We start from the raw sequence: 24,836 nt of genomic DNA, 5'->3' as shown, positions 1-24,836 counted from the left end.
GGCAGCAATCAGAGATAAAGTAGGATCAGGTTCACAGCACAAACAACACTTCACACTGAGTGAGGCTCTGCATGCTGCGAAGCAGGTGGGTGATTGTTAGAGCTGAGTGGCATTCTGGGATTGTGGGCTGGGGCTTCTGGGAGATGTAGTCCAGTCAGTACTCTGGAGACTGCTCCCACCAATGACCAGAGGGGGAGACAGAGCTCTGACTCCTGACACCTTGACTGAAGCCCACATTGCTCCTGGTGGTTACAAGTTGGTGCCAGTGTTCAACAGTAGAGCTTCAATCAGGGTGTCAATGCGTGTTCATGGGTGAGTGGGACTGTGACTACAAAGAACTTTAGGCCTGACAGGGGCCCTACCATAAAAACTCTGCTTTTTGAGCTTTTAAGTGTATTATACTGTTCATTCCTCACTATTCAGAACCCCAAAGCGGTGTTTTAATCCGTTCATCAATTTCTGAGTTATCCTCTAAAAACCTGCGCTGTCTGCAGCAGCCCCTCCCATACCCACAAAACGAGCGGGTGGTATCATGCTGATGTCAGCACGATGCAAACGGCTCCCTCCAAGAGAAATCTGTGCTGCAAGCTCCGCCCCCAGACTACAACGAAAACACACCCACTTTCTCAGCAGAGCTGTGGTGCCGAGGCAGTTATCTCCTGCCAGAATCTGTATGCTGGCAGAGGATAACTACCTTGGCACCACAGGAGTAGGAACAGCAATCTGACCCATCTTTCAAGGTGGTCTCGGTTCGTTTTCAATCAGACTGAACTTCTGTTCACTCTGAGATTCCTCAGTCTGAATACGAAACGAACCAAGAGGAACAACTGAACCAAAATGGCCACCGTACCCGATAGTCATGTGATGTAAACATGTTAGAAATGAGACAATCGGTGACAAATGTAGAGCATTTGATTGTCATGTTAGCTGAAAGGAAATGATTGTTATGACTGTTTACTTGTTACAACGTTTATTTTAACACTGAAAAACGTATGACTCTCTTTTCTGTGTCTTATTATGCGGCACGTGCGGGTTGCTGCCGTGACGTCATCTTAAAGCTCTATTGTAGTTCCAACAGAATTCTCTTAAAAACACTGAAATTACACCACAACGATGAGACACGGAAACTCATTCAAATGTGGTCGGATGAATTCATGCTCAATAAAACAACTTTTAACGTATTTCACATTGATTCTACCAACAATCTACACGTCACAAACACTTGTTAGCATGTGTAGCCGTAGCGTCTCCAGTAACCGTCATGCAGGATTCCTCCACAGTACCAAAGCTGCAGTAAAAACTGTTGAACCTGGTCTTCATACAGACGATCAAAATACATCAGAAAAATACAGAATTTGAATAAGTGAACATCCTGGCAAGCATTTTCAGACCGCAGTGAATCCATCTTTCTCTTGTGTTTAGACCCGGTCGGAAAGAGAAAGTAGGCACATTTGCTGAGGAGGGTAATTGACGGTCTAAGTGTAACCAAACCCTAAATCAACGTTTTTTGTCTGTTGACCTCTATAAATAGGGCTTTAAATGTTCTGTCTTTAGGTCATTGACAATTTAAAAAAAAAGAAAAGAAAATAAAATTGTTTAATTCTTGAAATATAGCCAAAAACTCTCTGCGTGCTGTCCCCTATTGGTTGAAAGAAGATATTACAGTTTAATTTTGTGATTGGTCAAACCATTTAAGCCCCACGTCATTTCAGAAGTCTCATGTCATGATATGTATCTTCAGTAATGATAACAGTCCTGTTCCCAAGCCCCACCAGTCTGACTGGATTTTCACTTTTCGGCTGTGGGTGGCGTCAGCCTCCGACTTCCCTGTTTGGTTACCCTTTAAGGATTTTTTTTTTGTATGTTTTAAAATCTTTTTAAGTTTATTTAGGAATTTCCGTTTTTAAAGCTGTTTTAGAACTTAATTTTTTAACAACTCCGTATGAACTATTGAAAACAAAGAAAAGAAATTGAAAAAAACAAAAACACGAAGCACGTGAGATCCGGAAGTGACGTAATATCCACATCCGGGTCGGGTCGTTCACATGTCAGCCGTTGTAACTTTCAGAAGACGTTAAAGAATGCTCAGAAACGTCGTGAAACTGCAGCTTGTCTCGTTGTGAGCCCGTGTTTCGATAGAGGAGATGGTGAGTTACCGTGAGGTTTTATGTTGATCCTCCAGCACCGCTGGATCGGCCCGCGCGCCCACATGAACCGCACATGCTAGCTCTGGCTAACAGTCCCAGCAGGCGGACGGACAGCTGCTGGAGTTTTAGCTAAATTTAGATTTGCTGTCATTTGCTGTCTTCAATTCATTTTGCAAAAGCACGCCACGTCTTAGTTTAGATGCGTGACTTTGTTATTGTTTTAGGTTGTTACTACTTCAGTAGTGCTTTTGCATTCGCTCTCTATTTTCTGTTGTAAAGTTTTGTTGTTTCCTCTGACAGGCCCTGATGGGGGTCCAGCTGGTGGTCAGCCTGCTGGCCGCTAGCATCATGCAGAGGATGGCTCCTCACTTCTCCTTTGCTCGCTGGCTCCTCTGTAACGGCAGGTAAAACTCACCTGCTGCTGCAGTGCTGGCAGACTCTCATTCATTCATCGATCAATCCTACCTGCTGTGGTGATAAACCCTCTGCTTTTTGATCCTCTCAGTTTATTCAGATTCAAGCATCCTTCAGAGGGAGAACTGTGTGCGCTGGCAGGAAAGCAGATGCCCAAACAAACCAGGAGAGACAGGTGAGGATTCAATCAGTCAATCAATCAGTCAATCAATCACATTGAAGTCCCACTGTGATCAGCTTTTGATCTATTGTAAAATCTTTCCCAGTGGTCCGCTGTCCTTGGTTTGTTTACATTAAAGTGGGGTCATCTGGACCCCACAAGTTTTTTTCATCATTGATTTTTGAGTTTCACTAATGTCCACGGCAGACATAAAATCCTGTCCACCTTTGTCCACATTTGTCATGGAAGGAATCACATCAATATGTGGGTGGAGTCATCTGGACCCCAAAGAGAGCAGAAGGGTTAATGATTATTATGCCGTTTTTGGCCAAAAAAATAATCATTGTAATGTTCTAGGAAATAGTTTCTGCAGAACAGCAGGACTTTAACTGCTCTTTTGTGTTTGGGACTGTTGGTCTAGAGCATGGGGGCCCAAAGTTTTTCGCTCAAAGGACCAAAATCTAAATGCTGGTCTGCGGGTCAAATACAAACAGGAAACTGGGATCTAATGAGAGAAGTAGAGCTGCTCTTTTGACTTTATCTGTTTGCCGCTGTCACTCAATCTTGGCTAGCTGAAAAAGGACGCTATAAGCATCAGAAGAATTGGGAATTTCTAACAAAAAAAGCCCAGGACTGACTCACTTGTGGGTTGTTTCACCCATAACTGCATGCAAAGAAAGTGCTAACAGCGCCACCCGGAGGCTGAAAGTATATTACAGCAATAGAATTCTGGATCACCATGGAGCACGTGTCAAAGTCAAGGCCCTAATTTTATCCGGCCCTCCAGATCATATAATTATTATTATTATTAGCGCTCTTTGTTATCTTGCTAACATATTGAAGCAACACTACAACCATGGAGCCAGAGAGATCAGTTAGAATGACTTCTGGATTTTCCTCATTAAACACAGCGTTTTACATCACAAGGGTGCCATTGTTCTCCTTCCTCCCTCCCACTCATAGTACAGAAAGAATCAAAGATAAAGATTAAATAACTAAACAGAGTAAAACAGCCAGACACATTGGAAAAACACTTGAACCCCAATCTGCCCAGACAGGCAAAGGAATGATATCCCACAGTCCGACCCGCAACTGGCTGTGTCTTTTGAATTTTGACCCCCAGTTCAGTTGAGTTTTACGCTCCTGCCTTAGAGATTCAATGAGAACCTGGTAAGAGGTTTTAACTAAACACTCTGCGGCTTCTGCAGCCCCTCACAATTGTCAGCAGGACTGTTGGTGATGAGTACATGTTCGGCTGTGGAGCAGCGGTAGAGCGGTCGATTACTGATTGGTTGCGGGTTCGATTCCTCCCTTTCCCGCCCATGTGTCGAAATGTCCTTGTGCAAGACACTGAACCCCACATTGCCTCTGGTAGAAGGTTGGGCAGCAGAGCCACCATCAGTGTGTGAATGGATGAATGGGTCTGAGACTGTAAAGTGCTTTGGGCCTTCAAAGAGAGTAGAACAGTGTTTACAAGTATATCCCATTTACTATTTACATGCTGTTTTCCACTTGTCGTAACAACTATTATTTTTTTTAGAGTTTTTTTCTCATCTGTTCCTGATTCACAATCTGATTATTATATGTATGTCCTCCATCATGAGAAAAATGCTACTATAAGGTGTTAAAAACACCATTTTCTGCACAGTTCTTGTGCAGCTCATGGAGGAGTTTGGAATAGTTGATGTATGGAGAAACATGAATCCAACTAAAAAAGAATATACCCACTTCTCCCACGCTCACAAGGTGTACTCCCGACTTGATTACATTTTCATGTTTAAAAATGACCTTCTTAAGATAAAAAGCTGTACAATTGAAGCTAATAGTCTGTCTGACCACAATCCGGTCAACATTAACCTCCTCATAGAGAAGGAGAACAGACATACCCTCTGGAGATTAAACACAAATATCTTAAATAACTCAAATATTAAACAGATAATTGTAAAAGAAATGAATGAATATCTAGAATTTAACGACAATAACGAAGTCTCCAGTAATGGTATGGGATGCGATGAAAGCAGTAATTAGAGGTAAAATTATTAGTATTTCAGTGCAGCATAAAAAACTAAATCAACAGAAACTTCAAAACTTAGAAGCCAAACTACTTAAGTTACAACAAGAACACTCAATAAGTTTAAAAGAAGAGACGAAAGTCGAAATATCAAAACTGAGAAGAGAAATAGATGAAATAAATACAGCTGCAATTCAGAGAAAACTTCTTTTGAATAAACAACAATATTCTGAGGGGGGAGGAAAATCACTAAAACTCTTTCCTATAAACTGAGAAAACAACAAGCAGAAAGATCCATAAATTAAATGAAAAACCCTCTTAATAATAAAATAGAACATGAACGGAAAAATATACGTTTTTTATGTTACTATAAAGCCAAATATTCCCAACCTTTCACAGACAATCAACAGGAAATAGACTCCTTTCTATCCGAGTTACATCTACCCGCTGTTACTGATGAACAGAATAAGGCTCTTCTTTCTGCTATAACAAAAGAAGAAATTCTGCAAGCGATTAAAAGGTTAAAAAAAGGAAAGATGGCAGGAGCAGATGGGTTTGGCCCAGAATGGTATAAAACCATGCAAAACTATTAAACCCCCTCTCTGCTGAAAACTTTTAACTGGGTAATGGAAAAGAAAACAATTCCTCCTTCATGGAACAAAGCTATTATCTCCGTCATCCTCAAAGAGGGAAAGGACCGAGTAGAGTGTAACAGCTATCGCCCAATTAGTGTGTTAAATATAGACTACAAAGTTTTCACTTCTATCATGTCCAAAAGATTAGAAACAGTTCTACCAAATTTAATCCATCAGGACCAGACAGGGTTTATTAAACGGAGACAAACACAGGATAATATTAGAAGAGTTCTACACATTCTGAAACACATATCACAACAAAAATTGGAGAGTCTAGTGATGAGCCTGGATGCTGAAAAAGCATTTGATTCAGTGAGATGGTCCTTCCTCTATAAAGTGCTCGATAAATTTGGTTTTCATGAATGCATTATCAAAATAATCTCTGGATTGTATACAAAACCTGTAGCTAGAATTAAGATAAATGGAGATCTCACAGAACCTTTTCTTTTAGAAAGAGGAACAAGACAGGGATGCTGTCTCTCTCCACTCCTCTTTACTTTATGTATTGAACCACTCAGCCAGTGGATCAGAGAAAGCCACGAGATCACAGGGATATCTCTTATGGGGATGGAGCAGAAACTGGCCTTATTTGCAGATGATCTGCTATTAACATTATCACATCCAACACACACCCTCCCCATAGTTATTAAAATGCTGAAGACTTACGGCACTTTTTCAGGATATAAAGTTAATGTTAACAAAACTCAAGTGTTAGCACTGAGCTATGACCCGCCCAATACAATAAGAGATGAGTACAAGTGGAAATGGGAAGCTAACAGTATAAAATACTTGGGTATAACAATACATAAAAACTTAGATAAGATTCCTGAAGTCAACTACGAGCCTCTCTATAAGGAAATAAAATCTGATATTCAACGATGGAACTCCTTATCCTTCCTAGATCTACACCCAAGGATAGAATCGATTAAGATGAACATCCTTCCAAAACTTCTTTATTTATTTCAATCTCTTCCTTTCTTTATACCTCTAAAACAGTTTACAGAATTAGATAGATTACTTTCCAGATATGTTTGGAAATGTAAAAAACCAAGGGTCAAATATGAAACTTTGCAAATACAAAAGGATAAGGGCGGCTTTCAAAAATATTACTTAGCAGCTCAGTTAAGGCCAGTGGTATGTCTGTGCTCTAAACCTATACAGCAGGATGGAAGGACATAGAAGGAACTATTATAAGAGGGATACCACTCGCAGCCTTAATAGCTGACCCGAAATTACAAGACAAAATTAATACATCACGTGAAAACAAATGTAGTGTTATGTTTTCTGCCTGGAACAAAGCAATAAAAAACTGTCATCTGGAGGAATATTCAAAGATATTAAGATGGTGTGCTGACGATTCTGAATTTATTCCAAACAAACAAGACAGCAGATTCCAGTTTTTGACTAGTAAGGGGTTGACAGATCACTACTCATTTGTCCACAAGGGGGCGTTTCCTGCTTTTGATACTCTTAAGGAAAAATATAAGTGGACTTTTTAAGATATCTACAACTGAGGCACTACTTTAACCCGAACATTAAAATCCCAACTGAAGACCATAGTTTTTTAAAAATATTTATTTCGTTAATAAAAATAAGATCACCAACTAAGATCATTTCTAAGCTATATAACGGCATGATGCAAAGTGAAAGACATAATACATGGTACGTAAAGAAAAAATGGGAAAAAGAAGGAAGTATATCAATCACAAAACAAAGTTGGGAGAGTACATGTCGGGTACAATGGACAACCACCTGTTCAAATTCATGGCGTGTATTCTGCTGGAAGAATATCATAAGGTTTTTTATCACCCCGGTACAGAAGAAATATCCAAACAGTGGAGATGATTGTTGGAGATGTGGAAACAAGGGAGCAAATCATTTTCATATATTTTGGAGCTGTTCGGTTATTCAGAAGTATTGGTTAGAAATTTACAAACACCTGAAGAATATGTTTATGATTGATTTTCCATTTTCTTTTGAAAGTCTGTATCTCTGTAACTGGACTCATGAAGGTCTTAGCCCATCAGACAAAAAACTTGCATTCATCCTGCTGGCAGCGAGTAAAAAAGCAATTACTAAAAGATGGCTCAGCAGAGACCCACCAACAGCAGAGGAATGGATCACAATAACCAAACACATCTACACAATGGAGAAACTCTCATTCTCACTTCAACTACGGACAGAACAACTCAACCAAATATGGTGTAAATGGACAGAATATGTCAAACAGACCTGGTTAGATTTACAAACTAATTGCTGGATTGTACATTCTTTAGACCCCAATGCTAGTCTTTATGTGGTCCCTTATATGAATCTAGGTTTGTGTGTTTACTTTGGTTTATTTTATCTTTGTCAGACAGATTGCTGTCCAGTTACTAAGTGTTTTTTTTTTCTCCATTATTTTATTTATTTTCTTTCTGGTGTGTATTTCATTGTTCTATACCCTATTTTCTATTTCTGTTTTTTTTTATTATTGTAATGACCTGCATGGAAAGCTATAAGAAATGAACGAGCTTGTGTAGCAATTTGTGTTGTAATCTAACTTTCCTAGAAAAATAAAATATATTAAAAAAAAAAACACAATTTTCATCAGAGTTGGTCTTTAAACACGGTTTCCCCAAATGAGTAGTATGTTTAGATGTTTGTGATGACTCCACACAGAGCCAACATTTGCTAGGATGAGATGTTTCTGTGCCTCTCAAGCTCTGCTTTTGTCATGTTTGTCTTAGAAAACAAAACGGGGAGAGCAAACCTCTAACCGTACCCAAAGACATCGACCTGCACCTCGAGATGGCTCCTGTCAAAATGATGGATGCCCTGGGTAAAAATCTCTTTACTTGAGAATCGAAGTGATCCCAACTAAAAATAAAACTATTGAAATGTTCTATAGGACAGGGTATTGATAATAATTTCCAAAATTGATTTGATTTAGACTTTTTTTTTCAACCTTTGATCCTCTGAGTTCAATTCAATTTAGAGTTTAGTCATTTACACACATTTGTTTAGAAATATATTAATAATCTACTATCCATCCATCCATCCATCTTCTTGGCCGCTTCCTCCCTTTCGGGGTCGCGGGGTGCCGGAGCCTATCCCGGCTACTGATGGGCGAAGGCGGGGTACACCCTGGACAGGTCGCCAGTCTGTCACAGGGCCTCAATCTACTATATGATTTGAATATATTTATATTAATACTGTAAATGTATCAGTGAAATACTGAGATTGTTAATATCATCCAGTGTTACATGGATTCTCTAAAGGAGAAGTTCTAACTAAAATGTTCAGATCATTAACATTGGAAACATTGTTCTGCTTCTCCTGGAGGACGTTTCAGTTTGACCACTAGGTGGTGATCACACTATAGAAGTACATCTTATTCCAGAAAAGGAAAAAGCGATGTTTTAGACCACAACTGGTTACTTTAAAAAACGTTCCTTTAAAATAATTTGTAAAATTCATGTCTGTGAGTTTACAAAGATGTTCATTTAGTCAGTAATGTATGTTTAGGTCGACCGAGCGTTAGCATTAGCCGTCCTATGGGAAATTCCATTAAACGTTAGCATCAAGCTAGCAGACTTTAGCTTAGTGTGCTAAATCATTTTCTATTTTCCTGGATCTTTTATTGATCTGTTAAGCTTAAATTGATTCAAATCATTCATCGGTTTAATCCACCCAGCCCTAATGTTCTAAAACTGTCATCTGTTCATGGAATGAATCCTTTACTGTGTTTACTTCCAGTTTTGCGTTTTTTCCTGGAGTACCAGTGGCTGGTGGATTTTGCGGTCTACGCTGTGGGAGTTTTCCTCTTCACTGAGGGTTACTACTGCGTAGTAGATGCCAGCAAAGAGGTCAACATTGGAGCTTTATGGTGTGTCCTCATTGTTTTCTTTGGTCTGTATCCTTTAAAAGCCGAATTGTATTCATTGTAAGACGTGATCACACATTTGAATCCTCCTGGTGCTGTAAATCGATCAGTCACATGACTCCAGAAGACTTCCTTTAACTCGTGCTGCTCAGAAAGACGCTTCACACTTTGACGAGCCACTACTTCCGCTCTGAGGAGGGCGGCGAGCGCTCCGTGTGCCTGGCCTTCGGCTTCCTCTCTCTGCTCGTGGCCATGCTCGTGCTTGTAGTCAGGGAGGAATACCTGGAATTCGGCCTGGAGCCCGGGTTTTCCAGCCTGTTTGACAACTTGGAAATCTTTGTCCGGCAGCAGGGCTATGCGGAGTGGTCGTAAGATTGTTTTGCTTATATCTTTGTGTGTAAAGCAGGAGTCCCCAAACTACGGCCCGCGGGCCGGACCAGGCCCTCCTCTACATTTAGCCCCACTCACTATCAGAAACCACATAGAACATGACATTTTATTCCACCCTTCTGCAGTCTGAACTATGATTGAAGATGATAGAATATGTATTGGTTTAATATTGATTCACTTTTTATTTATTAATATATTATTATTTTTTTCTATGTTTTTTGGGGCGTCTGTAGCTCTTCAGCTCATTCAGGTACTAAAATATTCAGCTCTTTCGTGCTAGCTTTTTGGACTATTTTGGCAGTTGCTAAAGAGTTCCAGGCTATTTTGGACTTTAGCTAATCTTTAGCTACATGCTAGCTGTTTTGGCTAATTTAGGCTTTTTTCCAGTTTTTGAGGCTAATTTGTAGCTTAGCTAATATTTTAGCTTTAGGCTCGCTATTTTAGCTAAATTACGCATTTTACCAGTTTTTTAGGGTAATTTGGCATTTAGCTAATATTTTCGCTGGCTATCAGCTATATTGTTTTCAGCTATCAATTTCATCATCTTCAGCGGCCAAATTCAGCTCACAGCACTCACACTAGCATTATCACAGGTAATGGTATATATCTAGTTTGTTGAAATGTTTTGGTATTGTTTTTTATATGAAGATTACAGAAATGAATTATTTAAAATGTGACTATGTGTGGCTTTCTGGAAAACTATAAATGTTTTCATTTAGGCTGTGATTGTTACTCTTTTTCTGTTAGTCTACAAACCGACCCGGCCCACATCAGAGTAGAAAACAGTTCTGTGGCCCTCACAAGACCAAGTTTGGGGACCCCTGGTGTAAAGTGACACATAATTGGAGATGTGTCTGCATTTGAATATCTTTGTGATGTGCTGCTGCTCTTGGTTTCTGCATCAGCATCCCTGTGACCAAGCTGAGCGTGAAGCTCTTCCTGGCAGCGGTGTGTGCGTACATTGGTGCCCTCCTGGCTTTTCCTGGACTGCGTCTGGCTCAGACTCACCTGGATGCGGTACAGATGAACTCAGAACGCCCTCTAATCCAGTAAGATCACGCCTGAAGACGACACAACATGTGCAGATCGATTCTAAAGTGACCTTTTTCCCTAAAGGATCTTGCTGCACATGGGTTTCCTGTCTCCAGTCGTCGTTTTGGTCCTGTGGGTGAAGCCCATTGCTCGAGACTTTCTGGCAAACGCACCGATGGGAAAGACGTCTGTCACACTGTGAGTGCACGTGTGTCGGCGGGAAAGCTGCCTTTTTCCCCAAGACTTGCACTTTAATTGCTGCGGTTGGCTGAGAAGCCAATTAATTTATCTACTTTAATGCACTTTTTATTGAGGCTGTGAATGTTGACGCGTTAACATGCGCAATTAATCGAACGTATTTATTCTGTTGATATGTATTAACGCCCTCAGGCATCCTGCCTACAGGGTAATAAAACTGTCTAAAATAAACATTTTTTTAAATTCAGTGATTGAGATTTTATTAAATTAAAAAGATAATATGGCATTTATTTGTAGTTTTTGGATGAAAGTGATCTTTTATTTTGATAAATAAGGCAGAGAATGAAAGTCAATCTGACGGCTGTAATGAAGCAGCAGTGCACCTGTTATGAGGGGCGGAGCCTAACAGAGCTGTCAGCTATTAGAAATTGAAAGAGGAAACTGACCATTATTTTATTTTGGAATAGGGACTGACATGAATTTTCCACAATAGCAAGCACCGGCGTTGTCTAAAAATTGCGGAAATTCCGTGGTTCTCCGCAAAAGTCCCGCCCACCAACGTCGCGGGAGGTGTGCAGTGCAGACTGAACAAGCACGCCCCCACCTGAGTCGATTCCAGCCGAGCTGAAATCCAGCTGGATCAAACTTCTCCCCAACAAAAACAGTTTTATTATTTTTCACAAACGCAATAAAGAAAATGTATGAGAAAAATGAAAAGCTGAAAAAAAAAGCGATTAATCGCGATTAATTTTTTAAAGCTGTATACTATGTTTTGTTTTTATCTGTAAGGCGACCTTGGGTGCCCAGAAAGGCGCCATATAAATAAAATTTATTATTATTATTATTATTAATTAATTTTTTCCAGATTTGCGATTAATTAATTTTCTAATCGATTCCCGGTCCTACTTTTTACATATTTGGTCTTATCGAGTCCTTTTAATTGATCTATTTATGCTTTGATTCTGGGTCTTTGTGTTTTCTTGTTTTTGTCTTTGTGGAAAGCCCTGCAGTTGTTGTTCCAATGTGATTTAACCATTACAAATGGCCGATTGATGGATGTTATCCACTTGGCAGAGTGTCCAGTGCTGCGTTTGACAGCATGCGCTTGTGGATCATTGTGGCGCTGTGCGCTCTGCGGCTGGGGCTGACACGATACCACCTGCAGGCCTACCTCCACCTGGCTAAAAAGTGGGTGGAGCAGATGAAGAAGGAGGCGGGACGCATTGCTGCCATCGACATCCAGAGAAAGGTCAAGCATCTTCACTTTTTCTGTTCTTCCTTTTCAGCAGAAACCTTCAGTTCTCCATATTCCACTAGTTGGAATCAGCTGAACGTTTAAAAGTCATCTTAAAAGATGATAATTTAAAAAGTGGTAATTTTAGTAACGAGATCAGCTCTTAAGAACTTGTTAGGCTTGTTAGTCTTGCTGCTGTGGGATCAAACACTAAAAGAACTCTGGATGAAAACCAGCAGTTTCTCCTTTAACCTGGTGAGGCTCACCTGTCTGTGTCTTAAAGGGTCCATACCATGAAAAACAACTTTTTGGCTTTTAAGTGCATTCTACTGTCCATTCCTCAGTATAGAGAACCCCAAAGTGCTATTTTGATCCGTTCATGCATTTAAGAGTAATCCTGTGAAATCCACTGATCTTAGCAGCAGCCCCTCCCATACCCACGAAAACAAGTGGATCCTCACCGAGTGACAGATCTGTGAGAACCAGGAAGAATCCGCCCTGCAAGCCCCGCCCCCAGGCTAACTCAAACGCACACCCGCAATCATAGAAGAAGTGGTTCCTAGTGATCTGCAGAGAAACGATGGCTATCTTTGTTTTGCAATGCTGAGTCTTTTTAGTGGAGAAAATGCGAGAGATTTCTGTGTTTAGCTTTCCCAAAAAAGAGCCAGCTCATCAGAAATGGTTGGAGTTTATCTTCAGTAGTGCGCGACAGATCAGCCAGCAACTTTTTGACTGTGACCACCACTTCATGGATGACTGCTTTGACTGTCTGTTCCTCAAAGCTGGCCCCATTCCTACAATCTAACCCGATCCAGATGTCAGACCTGTAAGTAAATCCTTCAACTAGCTGAAATTATGCAGCATAAGCATATAACGCACTAGCTAATACTGCATTTCCACACACGCTGAGTGTAAGGCTCCACAACATCTACATCCATCTTTCAAAAGTTCGGTGTTTGTTTTCATGAGCAGACACGCTGAGGAGGCAGGTTCTAGATGACGTCATGATTTGGGCATCACTCTCAAGAAGTGAAAGGCGATCCCTCAGAAATCGAGTAGTTTTACTTCTGGGTATGAAAGAGTCCACAAAAATAATTCGTTTCAGAAATAATTAGTTTTTTGGTGTTCCAAAAGGAATATATGATCATTTAAATGGATTTAGTTTACTCTAAAAGGCTGAAGAGGATCATGGTATGGCCCTTTAAGTATGTATGGGAACCATTGACTGTATCTGAGAACTGGACCGAGCAATTGTGATGTCACACATAAAGTTTACTTCCAGCTCCAACCAAACGAAGTCGATTCAGTTGCCATGTTTTTTGAAATACGGATGCTGCCATGTTGGAGCCAGTCGTTAAGCTGTGATTGGTTCGAGGCGGTCTGGAACGCCAGGGGGAGGAGTCACTCAGTCTAGCTCTCATATACAGTCAGTGATGTTTGCACTTTCCCTGTTTCAGTTCTAACAAGCAGCAAAACCAACCAACCCTCAATTCTCATTCCTGCAGGTGACTCGTGTGTTCTGCTACTTGACTGTAGTGACTCTTCAGTATCTGGTTCCTGTTTTGCTCATCCTCTTCTCCACTCTGTCACTGAAGGCACTGGGTGAGTCTGTCATCATAGCTGGAGATGTTTGATTGTTCCTATGAAGGATAAGCAGATGGGTTCTAAGCAGGGATGACTGCAGCTAGCTCTGTGAAGGTCAAACGGGAAGTCTTCAGTAGAACAGCAGCTTTGCTCTTTTGGTTCTTACCAGTTAATCATGAATGATGGAGGACAGATTTTAAAGGACCGCTTCACAATATCTTTGCTTTTATGATACAGTTGTACTTTGTTAAAAAAGAACATTAAAAGACGAATTTGTTCCTTTTTAGTAGTTTAAAACGAATATTAAAATTGAGTCCAAGGTTTGTAGTTGTCAAGTTTAAACCGAGGTTTTGCTGATGGAGGAGGATCTCTCGTTGGTGTTTGGTCCTGACTGCTAGAGCTGCAATAAAGTCACAACGGTTAGATTTTCTTCTGCAACTTGAACTGTACTGTAGTTGAAGTTTCTCCCAAATATAGTCCTCATCATCTCAGTGAAACAAAATCCAGTTTTATTTTTAAACCTGGAATGTGGCGTCAGAAACACTGCGCTCCTTTATGGAGATTTTCCTGCTGGGAGTCGAAGGAAGTTCTGTTCTGTCTGCTTTCAGAGCTTAGACATGTTTGACCACTCAACAGTCGATAGTTTTAGGTTCAAACTTTATTTATAAAGCACTCTTTATGCAGCAGCAACACAAAGGGCTGCCCAGGTTTAAGACGGTTAAAAAAACAATAATAGAACACAAAATGCCCACAACCCCCCCGACCTCTCACACCCAACAAAATGAGAGAAAAAATGACTCCTGAATGAAACTCAGTGTAACTAGATATACGGCAGTACCTGTGTGAATGCTGTAAGCTGAAAGTGGCTGCTGAAACATCCTAGAGCTGAAAAATCCAGAAAATATTAGCTAAATGTTAAGTTAGCAAAAAAATTGAAAATGTCTACATTAGCCAAAGACAGCTAGTATGTCGCTAAAATAAAAGCTAATTCCAAATTAGCCTATAAAACAGGAAGACTGTCTAATTTTGTCAAAGCAGCATAATGCTAAAATATTAGCTAAGCTCCAAATTATCATGAAGAACTGAAACAAATGTCGAAATTAGCCTTAAACAGCATAATACTGAAATATTAGCTAAACTCCAAATTTGCCCTAAACTGGATTTTCTGAAGTTCTCCACAAACAGCTCGCATGTTACTAAATTAAAAGCTAAATTCCGAATTACCCTAAGAACCCCAGTAGGTACTGAACATTTTAAAGTTAGAATGGGGTCTAAACTGAAAGCTCACAGTTCACAAGTTTTAGAAGGATTTGAACAATTTCTCATTCTCAATATTTCAAAACTATAAAGTTTATGAATACCAAGAATACAAGCAGTAATGTTCTGAGCGAGCTGAACGTTTTGATGCCAAGATTGATGAAATCACTGGAAGTGTGATTGAGTTTTTACATGCTGAAAAACATACAGAAAGGAGAATCACTATAGTGTGAATGCTTACTAAGCAATCACACACATAGAAATGGAAACCAAGGTGGAAACCTATTGGTGAAAATAAAGTTAGAAAACCTTCTTCGGTGTGTTTGTAGAGTCTCCAATTGTGTTGCTTTTATTTGAAACTCCTGACTTTGAAAGTATTTACTGCATGAAGTTTGGCTTTGAGGCCTTTACAGGCTGAACTGATCCTGATCACAGGTGAACAGGTGAGCAGCTCCCTCAGCCTCTCCTTGGCTCAGCTTTTACTTTCATCAATGTCTTTGCAAACTTTAACGCGGAGGAATTTGAGGGGGTTGAAAACGGTTTATTTTTAGGTTGTGATGAAACTGGAAAATCTCAAACCAGGATGAATATTTGTGAAGCAGCTCAACTGTCTCTTTTCAGACAGGATTACATTAAATGCATTGAGCTGTTTAGCTTCTAAAGTCTTAGTATTTAAAGTTAACAGCTAACTTCAAATTACCTCTTGACTTTGTACCGATCAGCCAGATAGATACAGGTCAGTCTGTTTCAGCTCACCAGGAACTCGGATCAGTACCCAGAATGTGTCTAGGGACTTCCTGTCGATGTCCACGTTTTAGCTGAAAACCACTGATTGCTTTCAGGAGACTTCTCTTGGGGAGTGGGCACCGAGGAGACTCCTGGAGTGACTCCGGCCGTGGTGATGTCTACGGCAGCACCTGTCCTGTCGGCCGGGCCGGACGAGGACGAAGACGGGATGGAGGACATGGAGGAAGACATCCAGGCCACGGCGGCTCGCCTGTCGGAGACCTTCACGGCTCTGCGCTCCGTCCTCACGCCGCTCTTCTTCCGGGGTTTCTTATCCTTCCTCACCTGGTGGGTCGCTGCCTGCCAGCTCATCAGCTCTCTGTTTGGGATCTACTTTCACCAGTATCTAATGCAGAACTGAAGGGCTCTTTGCTGCAGAATCCCAGGGTCTTCATGGAGATCTCACGGACGACTGAACGCAATCACTCAAACCCCCAAACAGCGGGGTTTTGTTTCAGCTCCACACGGGCCTCAGTTTGGGCTGAAAGGGTTATTGTGAGGGCAGAACCGCTCCACTCTGAGACCTCAGGGAGTCCCAGCAGAACCAGCCTGCGGGACAGCACCGACTCTTCCACCGTGGATCTGATTGCAGCTTCAAACTCTCACAGATTCTTCCTGCACAGGAGTTCAGATGAGAAGGAAGCAGAGAAGTTGATGCAAAAAGCTGCTGTTTTATTTGTCTTTTCTTTTCCAGAACCATCAACTAGTTTGTTTTCAATTGTCTGTGCCAATTCTTTAACATTTTAGGAGAAATGTCAACTTTTTCCTGAGTCATAGATGAACAGCTTGGGGCTCAGCTAAATCCAAGAATGATGGTCTTGTACCAGCAATATTTTGGTCCTATTTACTCTCCGTCGTGTTTTCTAAAGGAATGAAGATGCTTCACAGCAGGAGAACTTTGTGATCTAAAGCTTGTATGTATAAAGCCAAGAATACAGATATTTTCTGAGAACACTGAGGTTTGTGCCTGAAGTAAGGGTCAGGCCTCGAGGGCCGGCCTCCTCCTAGTTTTCTAGAAATCCTGCTGCTGATTACCTGGATCAGGTGTGTTTAGCCAATAAGGAGCTTCAATGGTTGATTGGTTGAAAACATGTAGGACAGCAGCCCTCGAGGCCTGGATCTGGACACCCCTGATGTTTATCATGTATTGGCTCCTTTAAAAGATGAGGTTAGAATACTGGAAGTAAGAACTGTGATTGTTTTTGATTCTATGCAAAAACATCTTTTTACTCTAAACCAGGGATGTCAAACTCCAGGCCTCGAGGGCCGCTGAGTCTGCATGATTTCCAGATATCCAAGTCCTCCTCATGACTGATTACCTGGTTCAGGTGTGTCCAGCCAATAGACCCTAAAAGACAAAATGTGAACAGTGACTTCCAGTGTTCACATTTAGAACTTCAAAGCTGACAGCTGAACGATGTTTAACACAATTTTACATCAATAATAAAAGGTAACATTAACAATTTCAACAGAAAAATGTACAATATTTATTTTATAAATATCCTGCTGAACTGTATTTTCATTTCCTGTCTTAGATCATTCACAAATCTAAATACAAATTTGAATAATGCCTCAATATTTGAGGTTCTATTGAAGATATCAACCTTTCATTTGAGCAGATATTATTCTAATGGGTTCTATTTTGACTGATGTTATTCAGGTGTTTGAAAAACTGATGGAAATTCATGTCGGCCACATTTAGTAGATACAGCTAAGATACAGATTGCTGCATGTTGGCTGCATGTTTTAACTGAACCCAAGGATAAATGTAGTTGTTTTAATAAGAGGTATTTGTTGTTTTTAGGGTATTTAAAGGGGAATTGTAAAAATAGAATAATTTCAATAGGAATATATTTTTGATGGTTACAAATGATTTTTCTCCTCGTTTCCCTTTATTATCCTGCAGGATCAGACACGGTTATGAACTGTGGAGCTACGTCAGAAAATAACACAACAGTTATTAGTTTTTCTTTACTGTCAGACACGTTGAAATTGTCTGACTTTATCTCTGTTTTTAGTGATTTTTGAACACAGAAATGTGATCAACTTTAACTTTAAAGATCTTCTGCAGATCTACGTCTCCTCAAGCTAGCGTTAGCATTAGCATCAATTAGAAGAAGAAAATCTGAATTCATAATCAAACCAGCAGCATTCAATGAAGTTCCTGTAACCTTCATCTAACTATGACCGGGTTGTAGAGAGAAATAATCCACGACTGGTTTAATATCATCCAGAGGATTTTGGGGAAGCAGCTGTGGATCATTCTGAAGGAGGAATACTGACATTTGATCTGGGAGGGAAACAATACAATCAGGGAGGACATTTAGAAAATAAATATTGTACAAATGTTACAACTGGTCAGGTTACCTTTCATTATTAGACGTAAAACTGCTTTCAACAGTGTTCAGCGTTCAGCTTTACCGCTCTAAACCATAGACAGAATACAGAACCAGAAGTCACTCGGCACACTCGCCGTTTTGTGTGACGTCATGTGAAAAGATTCGATTAGAACATTTCAGTTGGAAAACATACAGGACAATCAGCTGATGACAAACCAGTGGTGTAATCCTAAAGACAGCGGGATGTGTTCCTGTGAGTCCAGAAAATCTGAAAACCAGCTTTGTTCTTCCTCCAGCTGCTTTTACAGGAAGGTTTTCTCTGCTGTTACGAATGCTGCATTTGATATAGTTCATGACTGATGGTATGGGCTTACGACATACTTTTATACGGGACGTTTGTCTCTTAAAGAACCGATTCAAGAGTGCTAATTTGTTTATTGTCCTCATTAGGAGCTGACGGAGTTCAGAATGAGGCCAGTGTGTTCTGAGTTTGTAGTGTTAGTGAAGTGGAGTGTCTGCTTCAACCCTGAGAGGCTCACGGGTTTGGAGTGTTTTCTGCAGGGAGTGGATTCATTCCAATGAAAAACCTGCTTTTCTGTCTTTGTGTTCTCTCCTTTCCATCTTTTTAAAGTTTGTGCTGTTTTATTTAAATGTCAGAATGATTGAAAAGTGCTTCTTAATTTAAAGCTGCTGAATTTTCCTCGATGTGAAAATGATGCTCAGTGAGACGTGAAGGCTTTTGTTTGTTGACCTGAAGTTGTGTGATGTTTTCTCGGTGCATGGTGTGCAGACGTGCTGCAGAATAAACACATGCAGCCTGCTGGACCTTCTCTTTATTTCTGTGTCCTAACAGAGCAGATACATCCAGGAAGGACTCACAGCGCCTCATTTCAAGAAGGAGTCCATCAGTTCTCTTCCTGAAAAATTCTTTAAAACATAATGACAACGTGGAAAAGTTCTTCTAAAATTGTTGCAAATGTATTAAAAATAAAAAAACCTGAAAAATGATATGTACATAAGTATTCACATCCTTTGCTGTGAGTACTTTTTGTTTGAATGTTTAGTCGGCATTCACGCTACAGTGATTCTCCTGCTCCTTTCTGGATGTTTTTGGACATAGAAACTCAATCACACTTTCTGAGATTTCAGCAATCTGGGCTATTCAGAGTTTAGCTAGTCTTTAAGCAACGAGCTAGCTTTTGTTTGGATAATTTGGAGTTTAGCTCATTTTAGCAACACACTAAATATGTTTGCTAAGTTAGCATGTATTGGGGATTTTTAAGCAATTTTACCAAATATTTTTCAGAAATGTAGATGAACTTCAGCACTCTTTCATAGTTTTTCAATAAAACTTCCAGTCTTTTAGCAAATTTAACATTTTGCAAATAGCTTTTGCATTTTCAGTAAATCCCTTCAGCAATTGTGTCACCATTTTCAGCAAAAAACACTCACACTAGCATTATTTCAGGGATATTTAGGCTTATTGTATATTGTGTTTAATCACTTTGCAACTATTTCAGAAGAACTTTTTTCACATTTTCATGATGTATTTTTTAAAATCATTTTACAGGAAGAAAACTGGTTAAATCCTTTCTGAACTCAGGCTGTGACATAATAAAATGTGGAAGCAGTGAGGCTCTGTCAGTACTTTCAGATGCACTGCACAGAAAAACGGACTCTGAGTCTGTGGTGTGTTGTGGGGTCCTGACCTCTGACCCCAGCAGAAGTTTGCAGTCCAGCAGTTGAGCTGCAGGAATCAGGAACATTGCTACAGGTATTTATGAATTTAATAAATATGTTAGATCAAATGAAATTGTGAGTTTAAGTCTAGTACGTCTATGTTTGATTTTAAGTTGAAAGAAAAACTTTGTAACAACCAAGAGGTTAATAAATCCTTTAAAAAAAAGAGTGATTGACTTCCTAACATTTCACCATGCGTCCTTTGGGAAATGACAAAAGCAGCGATGAAAGGAAAAACTAATATTTAACAAATAAAACATAAAAATACAGCTTTTAATGAATAAGAAAACAAAGATCTAAACTCTGGAGGCGGTTCATGCTGCACAAAAACACATCCTGGGAGATCTGAGGACCGTTTTATTTGAGATTAAATCATTAATAATTCAAAATACAAAATCTTCAACTGAAAACGATGTAAAACTCAAATCAGAAAAATGTTCAGCTACCTAGCAAAAAATGAACACTCCCACAGTCTTCTTTAATTTGGATTCAGACCATGGTTTGGGTGAATACTGGCTTCTGATTGGCTGGGTTCTTGCCGCACTCCCCTTTCCTCTCCCGTTTATGTATCATAAAGTCTCCCATTGGCCACGCCCCCACTGCACACCTTTCCTCAAGCAGGTATCAGTGAGGTGGTGTTCAGGGACTCTCCGGAATTTCAAACAGAATAAAACTAGTAAAGAAACTACAGTGCACCCTGTTACACATGCAGTAGATGTGCTGTAAGCTTCTCGAGAGAATGGTATCTTATCTACCCACCAAACAAAAGAAATGGTTCCAAAAACGACACAGACACGAGAAAGGCAATGACAGAGAACATGAGAAGGATTCTGGTGATTTTTTTATTTGAAAAGCCTCACAAAATGCAGCTGAATAAAAACTCTGCTCGTGAAAAACTCAGCAAACTCACAGAAAACTGAAATAAACTGTAAATGTGGAGCTTCACTTCAAGACAAAATGGAAAACAATGTTGTTCAAGGGATTTTCCAACTGTAACAAATTACAAATGAACCACATTTGTTATTTTAAAACACATTTACAGCAAGCATTCCATTAATCCTCGATTATTTTTATTTCTGCTTTGGAGGGAAATAAAGCAAACAGAGAACCTTTGAGCACCTGAAACTCAAAACACCAGCAGGTTCAAATGTCCCTCTAGTAAAAAAAACAGAAAAAGCAGAGGAAAACAACAATAACAACAACATCAATGTGTTTGTGTCTACAAAACCAAGAAAAAAAAAATCAAGTTAAGAAGAAAAAGCTGGAAGTGGGACCTAAAACAAGCAGAAAAACAGATTTTATCTGTGGATGGGAAATAAAAAGGTCATTAAAGGTCAGTAATGTTTAACCCTTTAACACCTGAGGCGTCGCTGGTGACGCTTAAACACAAAATCTGAAACTTTTCAAGTATTAACATGATCCTTCCAGTAGATTTTAAAGGAGAAAAGCGGCTCGGCTTTTCTCCTTTAAAATCTACTGGAAGGATCATGTTAACGGTTAAAAAGTTACAAAAATCAAACAACATAAACACTGGAGCTCCGGTCTTCAAGGATTAAACCTGCAGTTCTATAGAAAAGCCTATTTTTATTAGAAATTGGCAATATTCCCCTCCAGTAGAAAATATATTGACACATTGGCAAACATGGTGAAGAGCAGAGAAAGTTTTTGTGGTATTTTTATTAAAAAAATAATAAAATACTTTAACTTTATATAGAAACGTTTTTTCAAGTCTAGTTTCAGAATTATTGTTCAGAATGAAAGTCTACCGGGAGACTGTCAGATAGTGCTGGGCGGATCGATCCACAATATCGATAGTATCGATCTCAAATTGGTTTTGGATCAGAACCGACGCGCAGATACCAGTATTTCCACTCTAGTTTGAAACTTTTCTGAGTCAGGATCCAGCTGAGTCGCTGCCTCACCACCATGTGTTTCTTTTGGTTTGTTGACTGTTTTGCTTCACTTCTTCACCTTTTATTTAATTTCAAGAATAAACTGTTTTTCATTTAATTGAAAAGAATGGTCCTAATTCTATTTTTATGTTAATCCAGTAAGGAAAAGTTACAAAAAAGCATTCATAGAGAATAAAAATATTTGAGATTTTGAGGTTCTTGTCAGATTTACCGCATTTACCAAAAATATTCAATATCGGTATCGCGATACTGACCAATATCGGATCGAAACCCGAACACTCAGGATGGCCCAGCCCTACCGTCAGGTATGCAGGATCCTCGATACAAACATCAGGACAAACAAATACATCTAGGTTGCAAAGCAGATCTTTATTCTCATTGGAAGGCACGTCAAATTCAATGAGATTTTTTATACTTTTATATTTGATTTGTGGAGCGTGTGACGTGTTTGTAGTCTACAGGTCACAGCTTGAATAGAATCGATTTCTATTTCTTTTAAATGTCCGTTTTACCCTAAAAATACCAGTAAACTTCATTATTCTATTAAAGGGGCCAAACCACAATTTTCTAAATCCTTTCAGAGTGAACTATATCCACTTTGGAACACTAAAAAAAAAAATTGAGTCATTTTTGTGAGTTTTTTCCTATCCGGAAGAAAAACGACTTGATTCCTTAGTCAGAAAAAAACCCAGAAATTCTTTCAGCTAGACAGAATAAAGTTGGAATTTCCAGGTTCACAAATCATTCGATGAAAGCCAAAACTGTCCTGATGTACGAACATCCAGGTGAGTCTAAAACTAGACCAGAACAGACTAACTGTGAACTCTCTGACTGAATAACTTAGAATTCAGTGAAAAACCAAACAGAAAACCAACCAGAGTGAAAAGCAAAAGTCGGTGTGCATCGTTCACCTCATGTGATCAAGCAGGTGGTGGTTCCTCCACCCCCAGGAGAGACCAGCTCCGTGAGCGCAGACAGACAGGCGCATTTCTCCCCGCCCCCCAGGTCAGCTGAAGGGGAGGTGCTGGTGGAGCGCGGCGGCGGGCTATCTCTGCCAGCCGTCGTCCGTCTCCAGCGACCTGAGCGGATGCCCCCCCACCTCTTCCTCGTGGAGGTAGCCGGCTTTGGGAAACGCCTTGGCCCCGTTGGTCAGATGTGTTTCCGGAGGCGTGCGGCGAGCGGGATCGGGCTCGCTCATCGGAGATCGCTGCCGGAGGTGGTGAAGAGGAGGGGTGGAAGGTGAAGGCATGTGCTCTGGAGAGCTTCTCTCTGATTTGATGCTGAGGTTGAGGGAGGGCAAATGTGCAGAGTCTGAGGAGCAAGTCTGACTGGGGAAAGAGCACCCTCCACTGGACATCCTTGGAACCACAACACAGATGGAAGACGACAGTTGAACAAGTCTGGCTCCACATAAAAAATCTCATTAAGAAACTTTACATGCAGCTGACTATCATTAGCATGGTTATAGCTAACTGACCTTTTCACGGTGACGTCAGACAAAATGGCGACAGGGCCGAAAATGTGAATATTGACTTACAGTGTTCAGGTTAAGAACAGCAAAGCTGACAGCTGAGCGCTGTTTAACACAATTTTACATCAATAATAAAAGCTAACATTACCAACTTTAACAGAAAATGTACAATATTTATTTTATGAATGTCCTGCTGAACTGTATTTTCATTTCCTGTCTTAGATCGTTCATAAATCTAAATTGTACAAATTTGAATAATCTTTAATATTTGAGGTTCCCTTGAAAGATCTTTAAAAAAAACACAGTTTGGAGTTGTTGAAATACTTCCTAGTTGCTCTTAATTGTGCTAAACACAGGATACACCGGACTGATGATGCAGCCGTTTATCTGTAAACACTTAAAGAAAGCGGCTCACCCCGAGCTGACGTGAGCGCCGTACGGCTGCTGAGGCAGGACTGCTGGCTGCCACGGATTCACCGCTCCCCGTTGAAAAGAAACAGACTGGTAAAAGCAAGGCTGGTTGTAGTCTGCAGTGAAGGAGAAGACATTGAAACAATGTTAATGACATACCAAGAAAGAACTGATGGGTTCAGGGAAAAAAAACAAACAGCTCAATATATATGACATTTTTCAATGTTCGTCTGGCTTCAATTTGAAAATAAAAAAATAAATTAGATAAGTGGAAATAAAAGATCTGTTTGTTTTGGTCAGTATGACCGAAGCTCTGAATGAAATAAAAACAACAATCATGTGGAATCTAAGACAACATCAACAGACCTTCAGTCCTTGTAATTAGTACCACACATCTTTGCAAACTTGTTGGTTTCTGTTTCACATTAATCACATGTTTACTGGTCTTTGCTTACAGTTTCATGGATATTATCATGGGGTTTCATTGCAGCAGCATTGAACTCCTGTTTAACTGAAGGTTGTTTTTTCCTTGTTAAATATTTGTTCACTCTATAACCACATTACAACCAGCAAGCAGCTGCCTGTGGTTGATCTATTTTTGCAGCAATGACAGCATGACACGACCTTAATTATCTTGTCTGTATATATCTTGCATTTAGGGAGAAACAATATTTTACAGATGAGATGTTTTATTTTATGCATTTAAGTTGTAAAAGTTGTTTGTGCGTCATTACCAAGTGTGGCACAATGTTAGTTTGTTAGCGCTACGATGGCAGCTGTTTTGAGTTGCTGTAAACTGTATTTATTTATTTATTATTTATTTGAACTGGGGTAGTGCACATTCAGAGACATATCTGTAAATATGCCGAAGCTCATTTTCAAGTTTAGCTTTGCCAAAAACAAACACATCAAAGAAAAAATAAGAATGACAGTAAAACACAATTCTGTTAGAGTGTGAAGTTGAAGAGTAGTCTTCAAAGCACGTGTGTCAAAGTCGAGGCCCGGGGGCCGGATCCGGCCCTCCAGATCATTTTATTTTATTCTTATTAATGACCCGATGTTATGTTGTGCTTATTTCTAAACTTGTATCATTTTGACAAAACATTCTTCTGGAGAGTAAAATATTGAAAGTTATTTAAGGTTTAAGTTGATTTATTCTGGAATAATGTTCCTGCCTTTTTATTATTCGTATTCATGTTAGAAAGTTGCCCTGCGACAGACTGGCGACCTGTCCAGGGTGTACCCCGCC

General features: G+C 39.9%; 2 protein-coding genes across 4 annotated transcripts in view; one reads left to right on the top strand and one right to left on the bottom strand.

The window, feature by feature from the left end:
• Positions 1 to 1,892: 1,892 nt before the first annotated feature.
• On the top strand, positions 1,893 to 19,060 carry tmem161a (transmembrane protein 161A). Of its 2 annotated transcripts, XM_024258911.2 has the most exons (12): positions 1,893 to 2,147; positions 2,448 to 2,551; positions 2,653 to 2,736; positions 8,097 to 8,188; positions 9,106 to 9,262; positions 9,385 to 9,600; positions 10,528 to 10,671; positions 10,739 to 10,852; positions 11,927 to 12,101; positions 13,592 to 13,688; positions 15,770 to 16,001; positions 18,906 to 19,060. In XM_024258911.2, coding segments are annotated over exons 1-12 (1,419 nt in total). In that variant the 5' UTR covers positions 1,893 to 2,144; the 3' UTR covers positions 18,907 to 19,060. The 2 variants fall into 2 exon arrangements, with proteins under 2 accessions (XP_024114679.1, XP_024114678.1); XM_024258910.2 differs by lacking the exon at positions 18,906 to 19,060 and having other exon boundaries at positions 1,894 to 2,147; positions 15,770 to 16,671.
• A 1,551-nt stretch (positions 19,061 to 20,611) lies between these two features.
• mef2b (myocyte enhancer factor 2b) overlaps positions 20,612 to 24,836 on the bottom strand; it is a 26,890-nt gene continuing 22,665 nt past the window's right edge. For both annotated transcript variants that reach the window (XM_024258758.2, XM_024258759.2), the window contains exons 8-9: positions 23,592 to 23,703; positions 20,612 to 23,063 (exon numbers count right to left, since the gene is read on the bottom strand). In XM_024258758.2, the coding sequence (XP_024114526.1) occupies positions 22,751 to 23,063; positions 23,592 to 23,703 (425 nt within the window). In that variant the 3' untranslated portion in view covers positions 20,612 to 22,750. The remainder of the gene's footprint in view (positions 23,064 to 23,591; positions 23,704 to 24,836) is intronic.

The sequence above is a fragment of the Oryzias melastigma genome, linkage group LG4 (genome assembly GCF_002922805.2).
Source record: "Oryzias melastigma strain HK-1 linkage group LG4, ASM292280v2, whole genome shotgun sequence".
Classification (NCBI taxonomy): Eukaryota; Metazoa; Chordata; class Actinopteri; order Beloniformes; family Adrianichthyidae; genus Oryzias; species Oryzias melastigma.
Note: the sequence above shows the minus strand (reverse complement) of the source record. Positions and strands in the feature narration are given on the sequence as shown.

Excerpts from the sequence above, each read along its gene's own strand:
- tmem161a (XM_024258910.2), top strand. Across the intron at positions 8,189-9,105 it reads CAAAATGATGGATGCCCTGG|TTTTGCGTTTTTTCCTGGAG; the intron begins GTAAAAATCTCT and ends GTTTACTTCCAG. Across the intron at positions 13,689-15,769 it reads TCTGTCACTGAAGGCACTGG|GAGACTTCTCTTGGGGAGTG; the intron begins GTGAGTCTGTCA and ends GATTGCTTTCAG.